At 38.1% G+C, this 20,324-nt stretch overlaps 1 protein-coding gene across 1 annotated transcript in view; it reads right to left on the bottom strand.

Moving 5' to 3' along the window:
• ADAMTSL1 (ADAMTS like 1) overlaps positions 1–20,324 on the bottom strand; it is a 475,524-nt gene that overhangs the window by 254,373 nt on the left and 200,827 nt on the right. The window contains exons 10-13 of the mRNA XM_024126824.3: positions 13,487–13,537; positions 8,766–8,970; positions 7,318–7,465; positions 1,956–2,040 (exon numbers count right to left, since the gene is read on the bottom strand). Of these exons, the coding sequence (XP_023982592.1) occupies positions 1,956–2,040; positions 7,318–7,465; positions 8,766–8,970; positions 13,487–13,537 (489 nt within the window). The remainder of the gene's footprint in view (positions 1–1,955; positions 2,041–7,317; positions 7,466–8,765; positions 8,971–13,486; positions 13,538–20,324) is intronic.

The following is a 20,324-nucleotide window of genomic DNA, read 5'->3' as shown; positions in this document are numbered from 1 at the left end:
CAAGAGTAAAATTTAATAATCTAATATATGGCTATAGTTTCAATGGTTAAAACTATGTGTTTACTACTTTAGGGATTTTGTTAAGATTAAAGTTACGTATAATGCATCTTAATCAGAATTTTAGTGGAAAACACTCATTACAAAATATAGCTGAATGTGGTCTATGTAATGCTTCTGCAGAAGCATTAAACTCTACTTACAGCTTTCATTTGAGAGGTATCTAATAAAGAGAAAGACTTTTAATTATTAGTATAAGGTGTTTTGATCTAATTTAAACTTTGTTATATTATTTAACATCGGTCATAATGCAATATTACTCCCAGAATTACGCTTTAGACCAAATGACAAAATATAATGTACAGGAGAGCAGAGTTTATTTAGGTAAAATAATACCTATCTGGCTTTAAATGTATTTAATCTAGGAATACATATAAGGAGTAACTAGCTCCAATTACATGGCATCTTTCCGTGTCTTAAATAGGACCCCTTAGCGGATTCAAGAGTTAATACCCCTCTAAAATGAACTGCTTCCTTCCTCTCCAGCAGCAAGAAGGTCTGTCAAGCCAGGTACTGGCAGGAGAGGAAACAGAAAGTTTTAAGCCTTTATGTAATCACATAAAAGTTGCCCTGTATCTTTAACCACTGCCTTTCCTCCAAAGTTCTGCAGTGGCTAGTTGCTTTTTCTTAAATGCCTTTTCTCAAAGAAGTTGCAAACAAAATGCTGTAGCAACTTTATGATACAGAAATAATCTATGTTTTGCTTCTTATCCTTTTAAGTAAGAAATGTGTTACCTTATATATAAACCATTTTTCTGTGAAACCAAGGACCATTTTTTTACAAATGAACTTTGGGCATTTTACCAATCTGTATTTTGGATTTCTTTTTCAATCTCTTGATGTTTAGGGTGTGATTCAGAACACAATCTGTGTTCTGGCAAACCATATCAGATTAAGATTCAAACAGGATGACTCAGAAGAGGTTCTAAATTGCTTTTGAATACATAAATTATAATCTTAATTTATATATTATATTTAGTAAAATTTAAACTACAGGTTGAAGTTGGAAACCATTTTGTATCCTGAATACTATCCTGTGAGCTCTTGGAGGGTGGGTAACATAACATGTCTTAGGTACCAATGCACAGCACTGAGCCTAGTACTTGTATTAAATAAATTAATCTAGAAAATCATCAGTCAGAGAAACTGCTTTGGTCATAGATGAAATTCATCAATAAAGTGCTTTCCTGTATTTTTAAAAATGATGTAGCAGAGAGGCCTATCAGTGTATTGCAGTAGAATCAATATACAGTTATTGGTCAATCAATCAATCAACTTAAGTTCTTCTCTCTTCCTTGATTTCCTCTTCTGAAGTATCTGGAAAATCTGTGCCTAGTGGTCTTACAGATTTCATGGCCTTGATCAAACTGAGCCAGTGTGGGACCTTGATCAAGTGGGGCAAAGACCTGGTATCCATCTGATACCAATCCCAGCAAGAAAGGGAAAAGAAAAGCTAATAAGCTTCCTTTGACCTCAGATATATTTCACTTACCCTTTCATTTTTGTGAGTGGCTATACTGCAAAGCTGGGAGATAACGAGTATAAAAAGCTGCCTAGGCTTTCACCTCAAATCTATGCTACATCATTAGATGCAGCCTGGACCTTCTCACCTTTGGCCTCTTGGCAAAAGAAAACAGGAGGTCAGATTTTGGAGAAGAGGGTAGGCACTACACTTTCATTTTCTTAGTTCATAAGTGAAAAGATTTAGAGAGCAATCATGTTTTGAGAAACACTATGAAACTGATAAATCTCCAATTTGACAGCCCCAAAGCCTCATTTCACCCTTGGTAAGAGGAGTACACTTAGCTCAGAACCCATGAAAGCCACAATCAGCAAGACACTGCTTTCTTTAAACCAATCAGCTTCAAAAGCAGAACAACTCATGGTTGAAAACTTACGAGGGCTCTTCTGACACAGCAGCTCCTTCTTCAAGTTCTTGAGCTTGTTTGTACCATGGTAGCTTGGCCTCTACCGGAAGTTTTTCTGAGAATTAAGTGCATGCACACAAGACAGAAGAGGTTAGAACCAATTTAGGATTTCAGGGAAATTTCATTTTCTCCTCCCCAGTTCTTGATTTTGTACTATCTAAAAGTTATGATGTCGATAACTGCAAATATGTTTTTAGGTAAATTTCTGCCTATGATGATAGTTATATGAAGAAAATGAAAATCAGATTTTAAAATGTTTAATAACACTAGTCTCTGTGTATATGTCCCCTTTATTATGCTGATTAGCAAAGGAAAGTCTTTTTATTATGAAAATCATAACTCTAGAGCTCAGTATGTGTATGAAGAGTCATTGAAGTATCTTTGATTCTATTTCCTGTTGAAAAGATAGAGCACTATTTACCTTTTAAAACAAACACAAAGTACAATGGATTATATTGTGATACTTTCATAAATTCTAACTTGTTTTTCTTTTGCCTTTTGGCTAAGTGTGATCTGTTCCATACTGTGAAAAACAAACAAAATTGACACTCTGAAATTCACAAAATGTTGCTTTAGACATTTGACTCATTCAGTACCAACCCAAGGCTCTATGACAACTGGAATACGATCAACTTAGGGTCCACAACTTGTAATTTGACTTGCTTCAACTATTTATCTACCTTTGCCCAAACAATTCAGAACAAGCTTCCTAACTACTTTCTAGCAAAAAAATGTGGAGGAGAAAAAGAAAGAGGGAGGTAATAACTGCTCCTACAGAAGTAACTGCCAAGATTCCCATTCTGACATATTTATTAGGGTCATTTATAGGCATATTTGCCTTTACAGTATGAGCCAGTGAAGCTCTATCACCATTTTATAACAAATAATTGTAAAGATGAAAGAAATATGTCTCTATATGCATACACCATAGGATTATATGGCATTTTAATGATGCTTAGAGAGCCAGACTCACTACTTAGTTGTGAAAATCCAGATTTTATTCTTTTTTTTTGTTACGGACCATTTTTAAAGTCTTTATTGAATTTGTTACAATATTGCTTCTGTTTTATGTTTTGGGTTTTGGCCCCGAGGCATGTGGGATCTTAGTTCCCTAACCAGGGATCGAACCCACGCCCCGCACACTGGAAGGCGAAGTCTCAACCACTGGACCACCAGGGAAGTCCCCAGATTTTATTCTTGATAGTTAACCACAAACTGCTTTTCTTTGTCTGAAGTGGCTGGGTAAAGGACGAACGAATAAAGAATGGACTATTTTAAGTTAGGGGCATCACTTATCCTCTATGTACAACAATTGTTTATGGTCAGAAAACAAAGCCAGTGAGAAATATTGATGTAAAACTGCCAAAGCCAAAAGGATTTGCTAACATTTTGAATCCAGGAAGATGGTTCCCAAAATACATACATCATTTTACAACTAGCCCACCTCCCCCAGATAAGTGACTCGGTCAATGAAGCTGTCTATGACAGCTTGAACCATCCCTGTCTTTCAATAATGAAGAATTCAGCTTGGCACTAATAGTAGGCTTTTAATACTTTACTGTCTTTTTGAACCGAGCTCTGTCAGCTGTATCAGTGGCCACTTCTTCCTTTATATATATTTTTAACACCTTTATTGGATATAATTGCTTTACAATGGTGTGTTAGTTTCTGCTTTATAACAAAGTGAATCAGCTATACATATACATATATCCCCATATCTCCTCCCTCTTGCATCTCCTTCCCACCTTCCCTATCCCACCCCTCTAGGTGGTCACAAAGCACCGAGCTGATCTCCCTGTGCTATGCGGCTGCTACCCACTAGCTATCTATTTTACATTTGGTATTGTATATATAAGTCCATGTTACTCTCACTTCGTCCCAGCTTTCCCTTCCCTTTCCCCGTGTCCTCAAGTCCATTTCTCTACGTCTGCGTCTTTATTCCTGTCCTGCCCCTAGGGTCTTCAGAACCCTTTTTTTTTTTTTTAGATTCCACATATATGTGTTAGCATACGGCATTTATTTTTCTCTTTCTGACTTACTTCACTCTGTATGACAAACTCTAGGTCCATCCACCTCACTACAAATAACTCAACTTCATTTCTTTTTATGGGTGAGTAATATTCCATTGTATATATGTGCCACATCTTCTTTATCAACTCATTTGTTGATGGACACTCAGGTTGTTTCCATGTCCTGGCTGTTGTAAATAGAGCTGCAATGAACATTGTGATACATGACTCCTTTTGAATTATGGTTTTCTCAGGGTATATGCCCAGTAGTGGGATTGCTGGGTAGTATGGTAGTTAGTTCTATTTTTACTTTATTAACCTCTCTACTCTTCTCCGTAGTGGCTATACCAATTTACATTCCCACCAACAGTGCAAGTATTGTGTGTGGATTTTTCGAATATGGCCATTCTGACTGGTGTGAGGTGACACCTCATTGCAGTTTTGATTTGCATTTCTCTAATGATTAGTGATGTTGAGCATCCTTTCATGTGTTTGTTGGCAATCTCTATATCTTCTTTGGAGAAATGTCTATTTAGGTTTTCTGCCCATTTTTGGATTGGGTTGTTTGTTTTTTTGATATTAAGCTGTATGAGCTGTTTGTACATTTTGGAAATTAATCCCTCGTAGGTAGCATTGTTTGCAGATATTTTCTCCCAGTCCCTAGGTAGTCTTTTTATTTTGTTAATGGTGTCCTTTGCTGTGCAAAAGCTTTTAAGTTTGATTAGGTCCTATTTGTTTATTTTTGTTTTTGTTTCTATTACTCTAGGAGACAGATCCAAAAAAATATTGCTATTATTTGTCAAAGAGTGTTCTGCTTATGTTTTCCTTTAGGAGTTTTACAGTATCTGGTTTTACATTTAGGTCTTTACTTCATTTTGAGTTTATTTTTGGATTTGGTGTTAGAGAATGTTCTAATTTCATTCTTTACATGTAGCCGTCCACTTTTCCCAGCACCACTTATTGAAGAGACTGTCTTTTCTCCATTGTATATTCTTGCCTCGCTTGTCATAGATTAATTGGCCATAACTGTGTGGGTTTATTTCTGGGCTTTCTATCCTGTTCCACTGATCTGTATGTCTATTTTTGTGCTAGTACCATACTCTTTTGATGACTGTAGCTTTGTAGTATAGTCTGAAGTCAGGGAGCCTGATTCCTCCAGCTCCGTTCTTCTTTCTCAAGATTGTTTTGGCTGTTCGGGGTCTTTCGTGTTCCCATACAAATTTTAGAATTTTCTGTTCTAGTTCTGTGAAAAATGCCATTGGTAATTTGATAGGGATTGCATTGAATCTGTGGATTGCCTTTGGCAGTATGGTCATTTTAAGAATATTTATTCTTCCAATCAAGGAACATGGTATATCTTTTCATCTGTTTGTGTTGTTTTTGATTTCTTTTATCAGGATCTTATAGTTTTTGAAGTACAGGTCTTTTGCCTCCTCAGGTAGGTTTATTCCTAGGTATTTTATTCTTTTTGATGCGATGGTAAATGGAATTGTTTCCTTAATTTCTCTTTCTGATACTTTGTTATTAGTGTATATAAATGCAACAGATTTCTGTATGTCAATTTTGTATCTAGCGAATTTACCGAATTCATTGATGAGCTCTAGTAGTCTTTTGGTAGTGTCTTTAGGATTTTCTATGTAATGCATCATGTCATCTGCAAACAGTGACAGTTTTACTTCTTCTTTTTCCATTTGGATTCCTTTTATTTCCTTTTCTTCTCTGACTGCCATGACTAGAACTTCCAAAACTATGTTGAATAAAGCTGGCGAGAGTGGGCATCCTGGTCTTGTTCCTGATCTTTGAGGAAATGCTTTCAGCTTTTCACTGTTGAGTATGATGTTAGCTGTGGGCCTGTCATATATAGGCTTTATTATGTTGAGGTATTCCCCCACTATGCCCACTTTCTGATGAGTTTTTATCATAAATGGATGTTGAATTTTATCAAAAGCTTTTTCTGCATCTATTGAGATGACCATATGCTTTCTATTCTTCAATTTGTTAATGTGGTGTATCACACTGATTGATTTGATTGATCTGCAGATACTAAAAAAATCCTTGTTTCCCTGGGATAATCCCACTTGATCATGGTATATGGTTCTTTTAACGTATTGTTGGATTTGGTTTGCTAGCATTTTGTTGAGGATTTCTGCATCTATGTTCATCAGTGATACTGGTCTGTAATTTTCTTTCCTTGTGATATCTTTGTCTGGTTTTGGTATAAGGCTGACGGTGGCCTCACAGAATGAGTTCAGAAGTGTTCCTTCCTCTTCAATATTTTGGAATAGTTTTAGAAGGATAGATGTTAACTCATCTCTAAATGTTTGGTAGAATTCACCTGTGAAGCCATCTGGTCCTGAACTTTTGCTTGTTGGGAGTTCAACTGAAACTGAAATTGAACTCAGTTTCAATTTCAGTACTTGTGATTGGTCTGTTCATATTTTCTACTTCTCCCCGGCTCGGTCTTGGGAGATTGTACCTTTCTAAGAATTTGTCCATTTCTTCTAGATTGTCCACTCTATTGGTGTAAATTTACTCATAGTGGTCTCTTATGATCCTTTGTATTTCTATGGTGTCAGCTGTAACTTATCCTTTTTCATTTCTGATTTTATTGATTTGGGCCCTCTCCCTTTTTTTCTTGATGAGTCTCACCACCTTGTTTTTTTTTTTTTTTTTTTTTAATTTTATTTATTTTTGGCTGTGTTGGGTCTCGCTGCTGCACGCGGGCTTTCTCTAGTTCTGGAGAGCAGGGACTTCTCTTTGCTGCATGGGCGGGCTTCTCATTGTGCTGGCTTCTCTTGTTGCAGAGCACAGACTCTAGGCACGCAGTCTTCAGTAGTTGTAGCTCACGGGCTCTAGAGCGCAGGCTCAGTAGTTGTGGTGCACGGGCTTAGCTGCTCCACAGCATGTGGGATCTTCCCAGACCAGGGCTTGAACCTGTGTCCCCTGCATTGGCAGGCAGATTCTTAACCACTGCGCCACCAGGGAAGCTGTCACCGCCTTGTTTTTAACAGCAAGCAATATGGATAGTAAATCAGACATATATTTCTATAATATCTCCTTTCGAGCAAATATATCTGATATTTTTCAGCAACAGTCTTCTATCAACTTTCTGAACCAGGAGAGAATTATAGCAATACATAATGCTTAAAAACAATGTGCAAGCAAAACCATTTGAAAGAGTTAAGTCCAATTAGTAGAGTCTAAGTTACAAAGAACAGCTATTAAGAACACTTGGGATACTTAATTATATTCCAAGGAGTTGAAAACAGCACTGAATATGTACAACAATGACAAGACTGGTTACAGAGCCCCTGTCAAGTTACCTTTGGGTTTATAGCAGGGAGTGGGTATGATGCATTCCTCTTTTATGTGGGGCTTGGTTTTGGGGCTACAGCCTCCGGTGTGCATTCCCCGATGGTCGATGCAGAGGACCACACGGTACCTGAGGCCCTGGCCACACGTCACTGTGCACTGGAAGGAGAGTGCAAGAGAGGAGACTCATAGGCAAAGCCTTGTTTACTTTTCTTCATTTCCCACCTGAGACATTTTAAAGGGCTCCTTTTACAGAAGGACTCCTGGTGGCTTTATACCACTTCTTACTAGTCATGGGATCTTTGTTCTATTTGGCAATTTGAGGGTGAAGCTGGCTGAACATTAAATCACTTGCAATTTCTTAACTTTGGATTAGTCAGTCAGCCTTTCTTAGGCACCCACTGTGTGCAAAGTCCCAAACCAAGTCGCAAAAAGAAGGAGAGAAGAAATTATAGAGTGTGTCCGATTTTGATTACCAAGACTGTATGTCAATTTTTTTAGTCACTTTGCTAATGACTGTTAGGTCCAAATTATAGGAAATGCCAGCTCCCATGTGGACATTACAATTTTTTTAACTTCAATCATAGCTAATTTATATCGCTGCATGGCTGATCCAATTGATTATAGTGACGTGGAAGAAAGACGTTGAAAGGAACTGATTCAATGGCCAGATGTAGACAGCACCTCCAGTGGTTCTACATGCCTGGGAGCAAGTCTAGATAGAAAGAGACGTCACAGCTCTGATCTGCTGCCACAAAGCCACAAGGCTAAGTGAATAGCCCTTTGCCATCTCAGTGGCTGGGGGCACATCTTTCCATCTCATCTTTCCATCTCCTGTGCCATTTCATACCTTTTCCCACTAGCAGCCAGGAGCCCCCAAATAAAATTTTATGCTTAAGCTGCTGCAGTGGCTTCCCTAAGGTCTAGACCGTTTTGGTTTTAATTAATCCCACTTCACCTCCATTCTAATTATGTTGCTATCTTCATTTCATCTTTTTTTCAGTGAATAAAATACATAGTTTTCATCTTAATCCACTGAAGACACTTTTTGGACATAGACAAAGTAGAAGAAATAAAAAATGAAACCAAACTTTTGGTCTACTGAGCTTGACCATCAGAACAGCGTACACAGCTTCAGGCTCAGTCATCGGCCTCAATCATTCTTGACAGACATGTGCCTCCTCTTGTCATTTGAGGGAATGTTATGGGGAGTCATAGAGGTTTCTTAAAGTAGCTTGAAGAAAGATGTTTGAAAAAATATATATATATTTTTTCCTACTCATTTACTTTTGGTGGGGCTCGATTCGGGGCAAGCCTACTCTGGGGGCTAAACGGGTAGGCTTCTAGACCCCTCCAGAGGAGAAGCGGGGAGCTGCACAGGGTGGGTGGTGGGGTCATGATGAGGAGAGGGAAGAGTGGACTTACTCTCCTAACGAACAAAGAAAGAAGGCACAGTTACCGGAGACCACTCCTGTGCCAGCCATTTAGGGCAGTCAAAAATGTTGCAGGGCTGCACGATGGGCATCTTAGGGGTGTACATGCATTTCCACTCTTCCACTGAGGTGACATGCCCCTGGATGTCCTCCTCCACACAGGAAACTGCCCGGCTCTGGATGCCCCCCCCACACGAGGAGGAGCACGCGGTCCACGGGGTGGCCTCCCACCTACAGAAGCAAGGGGAGTCATCAGGGCAGACACGCACACTGCCCACCTCCTCAGTGAGCTTTCCCACCAACCCCTTCCCAGTGCCTATTGGGGCCATCAGGTTCTGAGAGGCTACACTCCAGAGAACCAAAAGCCAGCTATGGCCTGCAATCTGACGAGTCAGAGAGGATTCGATGCTGGCAAAAGTGCTCTGTAAGCCTCGAAGCTCTACACAAATGTAAGAAATTACTCTTTGAGAGCGGTCTACAAGGATAACTGTGGGGTCTGTAGCCTACTCAAAAGAGGGCTGTTCAGTCCTTCTTCTTACAGCTTCAGTATAGATTGAGTGTGTCTGTATGTGTGTGGGTTTGTGTGTGGGTGTACATGTATATATAATATTTACATTATCTTATATTTTATAAATATATTTGCATCTATCTAATAGCTATCTATCTCAAGACTAAAACTGGTTAATCAGTTAACACTAATAGTTTGTACCTGGGATAATACTTTTCATTTTCGATGCAATACTTTATTACTTAGCTTCTGGATACTTTTACATGAGAAGCTCAAGAAAGATTCAGGTAAACCAAATACTCTTTCTCCCTTGCTTCTACAGTCATCAACTTTGGGAGTACATGGATTTAGCATAATTCTGATGTTCAAACCGTATCATCATTAAGGAGCCAAAATGTTTATATAGGCGTTATCTACTTGTTCCCTAGCTGCTAGGGGCGAGGGTACTGACAGCACTCCCTAAAGAACTCCTGGAATTGTGAAGAAGTTTGGCTCTGGTTCAAAAGCTGATGGCATTGGAATCTATAGATAAATTAAAGTAAGGGAAAAAATAACAATATTGTCAATAGCATTTAAGAGAATTTCATTGATTTTTCAGATCTCTACACAGCTCTGGTGCATCTGGGACCAGAGGCTGAGAGATATCTTTGCCTGGTTCTCGTCTCTCTTCCCGTAGGTTTAAAGAATGTCGTAGTTTTTAACAATAAAAACATGGGGACTGGGCTTCTTTTTCTTGCATATATAATCTGCTTGTTGATAAGGACTGCTAAAGATTTAAGATTTCTCTTAGAATTATGAGAGATATCATTGTAATGAGAGAAAAACAAAATGTCACCAAGTTGATCCACTTGAAGAGTTAAATGTAAAAATACCACACAGGCATACCGTGGAGATGTGAATTATTCTCTACGTGGGATTTCATGTGTATTGTGAGCCTGCTTTCTCTTTTGCAAGAGCCTTGATAATGTGTGTTTCCCAGTTACAGAGAATTTTCCTCCACATTTTCTCTGCACTGTTCAAGCCTAGGCAACAACTGTTATCTCCACTGCCAATAGCCTAAACATGCTGCCAAATACAATATTTTCTTATGCATATTTCCCCAGGAGACACATAAGAAAATGTTATTATGGGGAAACTGAGGTCCTCTGTTTAGGCCTTTCGAGGCTCTCTGTTCCCCTTCAAGAGAAGGAAGCAGCTCTGTAGACAGTTTCTCTTCTAAAGGGTAAGACCAATTCTCATTTGTCTCCATGTAAATCTCTGGAGAGCTGGAGGTGGATAACAGGTCTGATTCAGACTGAAATTGGGCTGAGTGTATACGTACAAATTTGCATTAGACTCGATTTGACAGTGAACTGGGAATATGTTTTGAACGGACATTTAATCTCTTAGAACATTAAGATGCCATAAAAAGGGCACATTTTCTAACCGGTACTCTAACATCCCTAAGCTGGACCCTTCTAAAGAGACAGTGATTAATTTCTGTCTCAACACTTGGACCTGATCCATGGTGTAATTTTGTAAATAGTAATAAGTATCCTTTTCAATGTCAGTGATCACAGACAAATGATTTGAATATTATTCCAAGTATTTATAGTATGGGTCTGGCACTCAACTGTAGTTCTATATGTGAAAAGTTATAATGTGAATCCTTGCATAATAAGAGGATTATGTGGAATTTCAAAGCAAAACATCTCGGTGCTTTAAAGAAAGTATATCAAAAGCTCATAGAGGGCATCAGTTAGGATATCTTAAAACAGGGACCAGGTAAGTATTTGGAAAAAAAAAATATATCCAAGAATCTTGCCCTGGAAGAATAAGAGATGACTTCATATATTTTAACTCCTTTGGTTTTTAATTTTTAAGTACACAGCATATTTAGTTTAAGAAATTCTCAAAATTAAGGATTATGTGGAAAAGTTGCATATATTAAGTATAAATTAAAGATTATTCACCAGACTATGTTCTTATATTATATTCAGATATATGTTATAGTCAAAGACTGAAAGCAAGAAAAAAGAATGTAAAAATTCTTTGTGTTAATGCTGTGTTTTGTAACTACACTTGTGGTCTTAAACCTATTCAAATAATTTCAATAAGTAAAGCCTTCTGCCTTGATCAGTAAGTAGCTGCCCTCTGAGAACCATTTTTGAGCCTTAATTCTTCTTAAGAAATGAAAACATATTCGTAGAAATAACTTCCATTTAGTAAGGCTTTATCAATAAAGCAGAATATCTAACTTTAGAATTAGTTTAGTAACAGAAGTGTACGGGGTAAGAAATATAGTCCGTTTATTTGCCAGTTGTCTTTTCCCATTGTGATGCATGGACAGGCCAAAGTGTGCAGAAGACAGCGTGCAAATAAACATCAAGGAGGTTCATCTCAATCTCTCATTGAGAATATTGAGCTTCAGGCACTTGGGGGAAATCCAAATATATAAGAAATCAAGTTTAACCTAAGACAGGCATTAGTCACACCACAGAAATATAAACAAGAGAGATCATATATATGAAAGAAACTGAGGAGTGCCATTACAGGAAAAACATCAACTTGATGTTCTCATCCCTGATACCCAACTGTGCCTTTATCTCGAAATACACGGCCTTCACCCAACCAGATACATGCGTCCTACGAATACTTATTTTACAGATACAGGAATTAAAATCAAATAAAATCTTGGTTCAGTTAAATTAATCTTTTTATATTTGCATTCCATTGTTTTTTCAAGTTTGGTTCTGGATCAAACCAGCAAAAGGATACATCAGTAGCATTCTAAAGTCATTTATTGTCTTTATCAATATAGTCATAGGAAAGTGGGAGGGAGCTGATGAATGAAGTAACTCCTTAGTGGAAGAACTTAAAAAAAAACCCAAACAATTATATATAGTATTAATCAAGTACCCCTTTCTATATGCTACCATTAGAATGGTGATGAGTGAGTTCCGGGCCAGTCACTGGAAGTATTTAAGTAGAGGCTGGATGACAACTCGTATTGGTTTATACATGTGCGTGTGCGTGTGTGTGTGTGTGTGTGTGTGTGTGTGTGTGTGTGTATATATATATATAAAATATGTCGGAATACATCTGTAGTAAATACACATATATGCATATTTGTTTAAATACATGTGTTCACATATGTGTGGTGAATGGGTGCAATTATTGGGGAAGAGTGGGAGAATAAAGCATCATTGGGGAGCTGGACTAAAAGACCTCGAGGTCCTCTTTTTGTATTTCTATTCATTAAGTATTTGAAGATTTTCAATCAAACTTTTCTTTATTTTACAGTTCAGAATAAAATTATTTTCTGGGCTTTGTTTAGTTTGAAATTGCGCAAACCACCGTGGATTATTTCCAATTATTTGTGATCCGATTTAAACCTTGGGTTCTAAACAGCAGCTGAATCCCTGAAGTCCAAATGAGCAAAGAGAATAGAGCAAAGGTCTTGCTTAGCACAGTGGGGGCTTCACACCCAAATCTAACTTCTGCTCTCTGGGGAGCTGTTTCCAATGTGGCAGGAGATACACTCAGTAGCTAGAGTATTTTTCAGCTTCTCCGGTTTTCTTATGAATATATTAATAAAGAGAACAAGTTCTTTTAAAAGTTCCTCAATCACTTTAATGACTTTTTCTAGTTTTATAAAACACCGTACTTTAAAAAAGCAGCACAGTGCATGGAACTTTATGTTTTGGGGAAAAAACACACAAAAAAACCTCCCCTCCCCACCAAATGTTCTGAACAATAAGGATGTGAAAAAACTGCCTTTTTGTATTTAATTATAATTTCTTTAGAACAAAAAAAGGATATTCAAAGTTCCTATGCAGAGTAATACCACATCTGGAATTCCACATTTGTGGTATTGGGATAATAATTCAGGCAGTGTTTGTTTAACAGTTAGCAACAGTGCTTTAATGACTAGGGTCCTATTGCAGAGGAAATATAAAAAAGGACAAAGGGAGTGAAAGAAAGACATAACATAAACCCATACACTGTATCTAATCATAGTGAATTACTGTGTCCACTGCAATGTAATCTGATCGTATCTTAAAATGGTTTTTGAATGACAAGCTTACGGTCTGAGCAGACCAGTGTTATTCAAAAGCAGAGCTCAGGATGGATTGCAAAACATACTATCTACCATCTTATCTTTACAGAGAAACACAAAATCTATAACATATATATATGTATAAAAGAAGCAGAAGACTAATTTACTAATTCTAGCATCAGGATGATTGATTTACGTACCGAGGAAGGGGATGGTAGAGGTCATAAGGCATGATCTGCTTGTATCCGTCACTGTTAGGAACAATAATGCCAACCCTCTGAGTAGAAGGTACACACAATAAAATAAACACTAAATGATTACATTATACAATTTTTTTAGACAAATGCAAAGTAACATTAATAAATTGTCTCTAAAAAACAACACTAAAACAGTTCAAAATCTTTATGCTAGCATCTGTTTGAGGATGGGGCAAGTTCTTTGAAAGGGCACCGTTTACTATAATTAGTTCTCTGATCCAGGCAGGAAATACCAGTGGAAAGTGTTGTAGTAAGAAGACTGGGCATCTCATCATTAACTATGACACAATAAGCTTGTAAATGTTCTTTAATCCCCCCAATTATACATCCTATGAGGTCATTATTATCATCATTATTAATGTTACTTCCAGATGCTTACCAAGCAATTTTACAGTTACGGTCTCACTTCTGATGAACGAGAGAGCTATGTATAAGAGTATGTACCTGGGAACTGACAACACTACGTAGCATGCATTAGCAAATAGATAATGCACCCTTGGCAAATCTGAGGATTTTAGTAGAATCTGGAAAGCAGCCACTTGGTTATTTTATAAAGGGAAGGGGAACTAGTGAATATAGTAGGCAACGATCAACAAAAGCGCATTCCCTACCAAAATAAAGGTAGGGCAGTTAAAATGTGATAATAAAGATGAAAGATCTTTTTTTGTGGTCTACAAAATGTAATACGGCGTTAACTGCTATTATGGTGGTGGTTGTGATTGTTTTGACTGTTGTTAGTATACCTGGTGCTCTGGGAAACCTGTGAGATTTAGAGATAAAGACTAAAGGAGCCATAAGAAATGACATTTTAGGCTGTATGGCTAATGGATTCACAAGAAATGATATTATAGGCTGTGGGGGAGTCCCCAGAGGCCTTTAGGACGCCAATAAAGTACACTAACTACCTCACTGATTTCAAGGAAAGCCTCCAATTGGCAAGACTTTCTTCTTGCTGAGTCCCCTTGTTTGTGGGAGATTTATGACTCGTGAATCTCAGATAAAAGGGCTAATACAACAGACTCTCCATCAAGAGTGGGAGACAGAGAGAGCTCAGTTCACGGATGTCATGTATTTGTTGCAGCAAGGCATGGTAGGTCATGAACAGAAGACACTTATTTTACCACTGACAAACGATAGCAAGTCCTTCTTTTGAATATTGAAGGAACTCCTGTATTCTATTCTAGGATGAATGGAACTCATGTATTCCTGGATATTCTGGGATGAATATCCGTATTCAATATAAATGTTTGTATTTCTATTTAAATAAATACATTAAGACTCACTTTGATCCCATCCTCTGACATAGGATGATACAGTATGTTCTTTTAATATGGCTAGTAAACCTAAGCTTTTGGGTAGAGTGAGCAAGGCATACTGTGGAACAGAAAGATAAAAAATAGCACTGGCTGGACATCATGCCCAATAAGGAGGAAAGAGGGAGTAATAAAGAGGGTAGTTCCTGAAGAAATTACTGAAAGGTAAGGGAGAAATGAGAGAAATTAAATTTGAAAGAAAACAAGAAACACATCTTTGAATATAGATTTCTCTTCCAAAGAGGTACAAACACTGGAGTAGTAATTTGCTTATTTACCTTACATGACTAAATTTTCTTCATTTATTTGTATGACTAAAGGTATTCACTTATATCACTAAACTTTCATGGTGTGTGTATGTGCATTACTCTTCAGTAACGATGTTCATGAAAATGGATGCTGCCTTTTGAGGAAGTTCAAAATCCCATAGTTCTAACAAACACAAGAATGGGATGAATATTAACATTAAACTTTTCTCCCTGTTTTCCAAGATAGAGAAACTTCCTATTGTTTTCTGCCTTCTTTTGACAAGCAATTGGATGTGAAAGGTTAATCCTGTCTTTGGTTAGAATCATGTGATCTCTTTCCAATAATTCTTCTGCCTAGTAATTAAGGAAAATTTCTTTCTAAAAGAATGGTATCTGATAGAATTCCAACCTTCCAAAGTTCTTCTAATAACTTTGGTAGTTAATTAAGGAACATAGACAACTGACTTTGCAGCTATATTTTAGCTAACCCTAGTATCTTCACTCATGCCTACATCCAGACCTAAATGCAGAAATGCATATCGCTGTCTTCGCTCCTGAAAACATTTATGGCTATGATTTGTCATTCTCAATATTCAAACGAACTGTTACAGATCTCTGCCAACTGATTTATCAACTGATGATGTTTAAAATGGAGGCAGTAATATTGAAGGAGACAGGCTAGAAGAAAAGAAGGGAAATGAAAGAGGGAGTTATAGAATTCAAGATGCTGGGCTTTGCATTGGACTGATTTAGAAATCATGTTTTTGTTTGAACGAGGAGCTTTAAACCTGGATTCAGCAAAACTATAGCTATATTTGTCTTTCTATGGCATAGGTCATGGTGAAGACTCATAAAATGACTCTATGGCACCTGTGAAAACAGAAAGATATCAAAACAATGGTGCTCTGTCCAGTCCTGTTAATGCATATTCATGTGCATGGGCTCTGCTCTCTCTTGGGGTTCATGCCATGGCCCTGGCCTTTCACCACATTGTCACAGAGGGGCAGGCAACACTGCCTAAACTTAACTCTCCATTGCTTCCTTTTAAGACACTTAATCTTTTTCTTAGGCAAAGTGTATCTATTGAAGAATGATGGAAAAGGATGCCATTTAGGGACTTTAAGAAATTCTTTCCATGTTTAGGTCTTCATTTTTATGTGTACGTGCATGCATACAGGTTTATGTATGCATTCAGATGTGTCTGAACATACATGCAGTGGGGAAGGAGGCAAAAATAAATTTAAAAAAATGATCGCAAAGGGAAATGTAATAAACAGTTGGTTTGGGGGTAAAACTACTCATTCTCCATGGCCTTCACTATTCTGAATGCTCATGCACTTCCTACACTGGGCAATGACTTGATTCCATCTAAAGTCTCTCAAATCAAGGGTCGTGGTGGGAAGAAGAGAAGATGAGGATGAAGAAGGGGTCACTCTGGACTCGTGTGATATAAGTAGAAGAAAGACATTGCACATCATCCTCTCAAAGTCCACACCTTGCTGAACTGTCCAATGACAGGAGAATGCTTCCATGTTATGACAAACTCATGGAATAAAATATTATGCAGCATATGAACATGAAGTCTTTTGAACGATTTTTAATGACATGGAAAATGTTCAAATGTAATGTCAACTGAAAAAAATCCAATACAAAATAGAATGGACAGTAATCCACAATACTAAGAAAACTTATGCGTTCATATACCACCTATACAATCATTTTTGTAAAGCCTATATATGTGTGTGTATGTGTATACATATGTGTGTGTATGTATATACGTGTGTGTGTGTGTGTACACATAAATATATTAGAAAAGGACCCAAAACAGTTGTTAGTTCCTGGTTTTTGTATTATGGGTGTTTTGCTTTTTATTTTTTTTGCTTTCTTCTTTTTATATTTCTCTGTTTTCAGGAATTAGAACATTTAAGTAAAACAAAATTCAAGTCTGAGAAAGCAAAAGACAGAAACATTTGGAAACATGATATAAATGGATGAAATGAGGCTAGCTCTTCAATTCCCATGGGTCACTTAAAGATGACTGAGTCTTTGTCCTGAACTCATGTCAGGAGCTATTATAGAACAATATCCCTAACTTTAAAAATCAAGCCCTCTTCAGGCTCACACTACTCAGGTGTGAAATTTACATATTGTGACATATGTCCCTTTCCAAGAAAAGTCCTAATATAACTAACTTCATGAGCACCTAATTTGCGAGGTTCTGGGTTCTTCTTACAATAGAAATGAATCATAAGGAGTCGCTTTCATGGCTTCAACTGTCCCTTCCAGTGCATCTCTCACGACCTCTTGCCTCTTCTCCAGGGCTGCAGAACCTCATTTCTAATGTCCTGATGGCTGGATCTACTCTCAGTATGTCAAGGTCAGTGGGTCCAGACAATTCGTTATCTTCCCCTACAAACTGCTTCTTCTCCTGTGATCACTGTTACTGTTCAGAGCACTGCCATCCTCCCGTCCACCCAGGCTGGATACCGTGGGGCATCGTTGCTCTTCTCTTTCCTGTATTCCCTACAGACACGGAGGTCTTCCAGTAGTGATGTCTGCCAAATACATCTCTGTGCCATGAATTTTGGCCCTTTTGCATCAGTCTCCTAACAGATTTCTCTGCCTGCAGGCATTGTCTCCTCCAATCCAGCCTGCTCACTGCTGTCATATCAACAGATACTTTACTTCCCAATGCAGCCCATCACACCCAATGAAATTTCTTAATCAAGTGCTACCTCTTCTAAAGCCTGTCCTTATTTTCCCTCTCAACATGTAGCCAGACACTTCTCTCTTCCTCTTCCAAATACCCATAGCACTAACTCCTCTCATCACTTTTAACTGTATACTATCTTTTAACTATGTATACATTTTCTTTAGTTTAACAATATGGGACCAAATCTATATTGGTTCTTTACTATATCTTTTAACACAGTGCCCTGCACAGAGCCAATTCATAAATAATCAGCCAACGAAATCATGCCATTGATGTGCAGACACAAAAGCAAAGCTACCATCCAGAATGAAAGCAAGCAAACAAACAAGAACAAGGTTAAAAAAAACTCCCAAACAAACTGCCACTCACGGTGCACCTCTTTAGTCCCACTCCTTGCCTTTTGCTAGCTCTGCCATCTGTATGAGGGGCAGGCTGTTTTAGAGGGTAGTTTGGCTGCTCTGACAAGCAGAGGTGATTGGGTGACCTGGGACAGAGAAAGGACAGCTTAATGGCAACTGTGCTTCTAAGGTGCTTGGCTAAGCTCTACATCTCTTCCACTGGGCATCTCCCAGAAATAGCCATGACAGTTTTAAAAAAAATCTTCTCTTCCCTGTCTGTCTCATGTGTCTTTTCAGGTATCATACTGCTTTGTAACTGCACAATTCAACTTCCCTCGGGCAGTGTTGTGGTCCAGACTCTCGTTGGCTTTACTTTGCCTTTGCCATGGTACCAAGCACAGAACTTGGCACAAGATTGGTACTCAATAAAAAAAATGAATGAAATTGTGGGTGGTGGGGGTAGTTCTGGCACAGAAGAGAGTGATTCATCTTCTCTCAACAACTCCAGGCCAATAGAAACCAATCTCTTCCCAAGCAACTGTTCAGAATGGGGGAGGAGAGAAGTAATAAAAAGTTGGCAGAGACTCAAGCATTTGCTTTTTCATGAGTGGCAGAGCACAAAGGATTATAGCATAATGAGGAAAAGGACCCCCTGAGGAATTGGGAGATGGAAGGTCTGTTCTCCTCTCTGCCAACTCTCTTTCTGTGTGACCTTGAGTGCATTGCATTTGGACCTCTGTGTTGGTCTTCTGCAAAATCTAAATATTGGATGAAATCAGGAGTTTTAAGATGAAGTAAGAATGGGTGCCTGGAAACCCATCTCATGGAGCTCTATCTTATCTGTCCCCTTCCTAGTGGCTGCTAAGGGCAGAACTCAGAGTTCTGTGGACCACAGATTGAAAACCACTGAACTAGGTAATCATCTCAAAAGCTCTCCTATTTTAAAACTTGATGACTTTACAAAACACCAAAGGTTTCCCTATCATTTAAAGAGGCAAGTTGGAGATCCAGCAAATGAGGAAATATTCTGTAAATAGGTTACAATTTTTTTTAAAACATAGTAGCTGCTAGGCAACATTCATTTATCTTTTAGAAATCAGACCAAAAAAACCCTGCTTCATTGTCTAGGATTTGAAAACATTTTAAAGATATATATTCATTTTCTGCTATAAAACCAACTACTGGAGAGTTTTTGATCATTTGATCCAAAATATCATAATTTCCTTATATCTATATTTTTGTGGTTAAACATTTCTGATATCAATGAATGCAATTTCTGAACTGCTTTTAAATAAATGGGACTAATATTTCCTTGGGCTTTGTTTAGCTTTTCCTGTACTGTCCCAAGTGATTTGGTCATTGTTTGATTTGAGTAAACATCAGTATTTACGTTTACATGAAAAAGGCATGCTTAACCCAGGTTTGTGGTCAATTCAGAGATCCAGGGCACCAAACTTTGCATTGATATAGTTGGCAGTTCTGTGCTGGCTGTGGAGGTGTATGGTGGGTTTAAACCAGATCTCACAGGTTGCTGCAGGAATCATGCAGAACAAGGGTACCTGTAGGATATGATGACACCAGGGCAGGTGACCTGAGTTTATGTAGCATAGGAGCTGCTCTGGAAGCGGAGGCACTTAGGTCCATGACCCAGCTTTCTCCTGCCTGCCCTGACTTGGTGCAGATCGCATAACTTCTTTGGGCTTCAGTATTTTCATCTGTAAATATAGATGATAATCCCTGTCTTGCAAACCTCTTAGGGAAGGTAAAACTGGATTGAGATAACAGATGTGAAAGCACTGTAGAAACTTCAAACAGCAGTAACATTGGGCCAGTCATTTTATAGGGTTGGTTTTCAATAACGATAGCTGACTTGCATCGAGCGCTTGGCATCTTGCTAAGAGCTTTACGTGCACCATCTCATGTACTCCCTATAGTTCCTGTCTGACACGAATACTGTACTCATCGGACAGACGGCAAAACTAAGGCCTAGAGAAATTAAGTAAAGAAGCTACTTAGCTAGTAAAGTCAAACTGAAAAATTGAAGTAAAAAATGAGGATGATGATAATACCTGTCCTATTAACTTAAAGTTAATTAAAAGATTGCATATAGGGCTTCCCTGGTGGCGCAGTGGTTGTGCGTCCGCCTGCCGATGCAGGGGAACCGGGTTC

Source organism: Physeter macrocephalus, chromosome 9 (assembly GCF_002837175.3).
Source record: "Physeter macrocephalus isolate SW-GA chromosome 9, ASM283717v5, whole genome shotgun sequence".
NCBI classification, from domain to species: domain Eukaryota; kingdom Metazoa; phylum Chordata; class Mammalia; order Artiodactyla; family Physeteridae; genus Physeter; species Physeter macrocephalus.
This window is presented reverse-complemented; position numbering and strand designations above follow the sequence as displayed.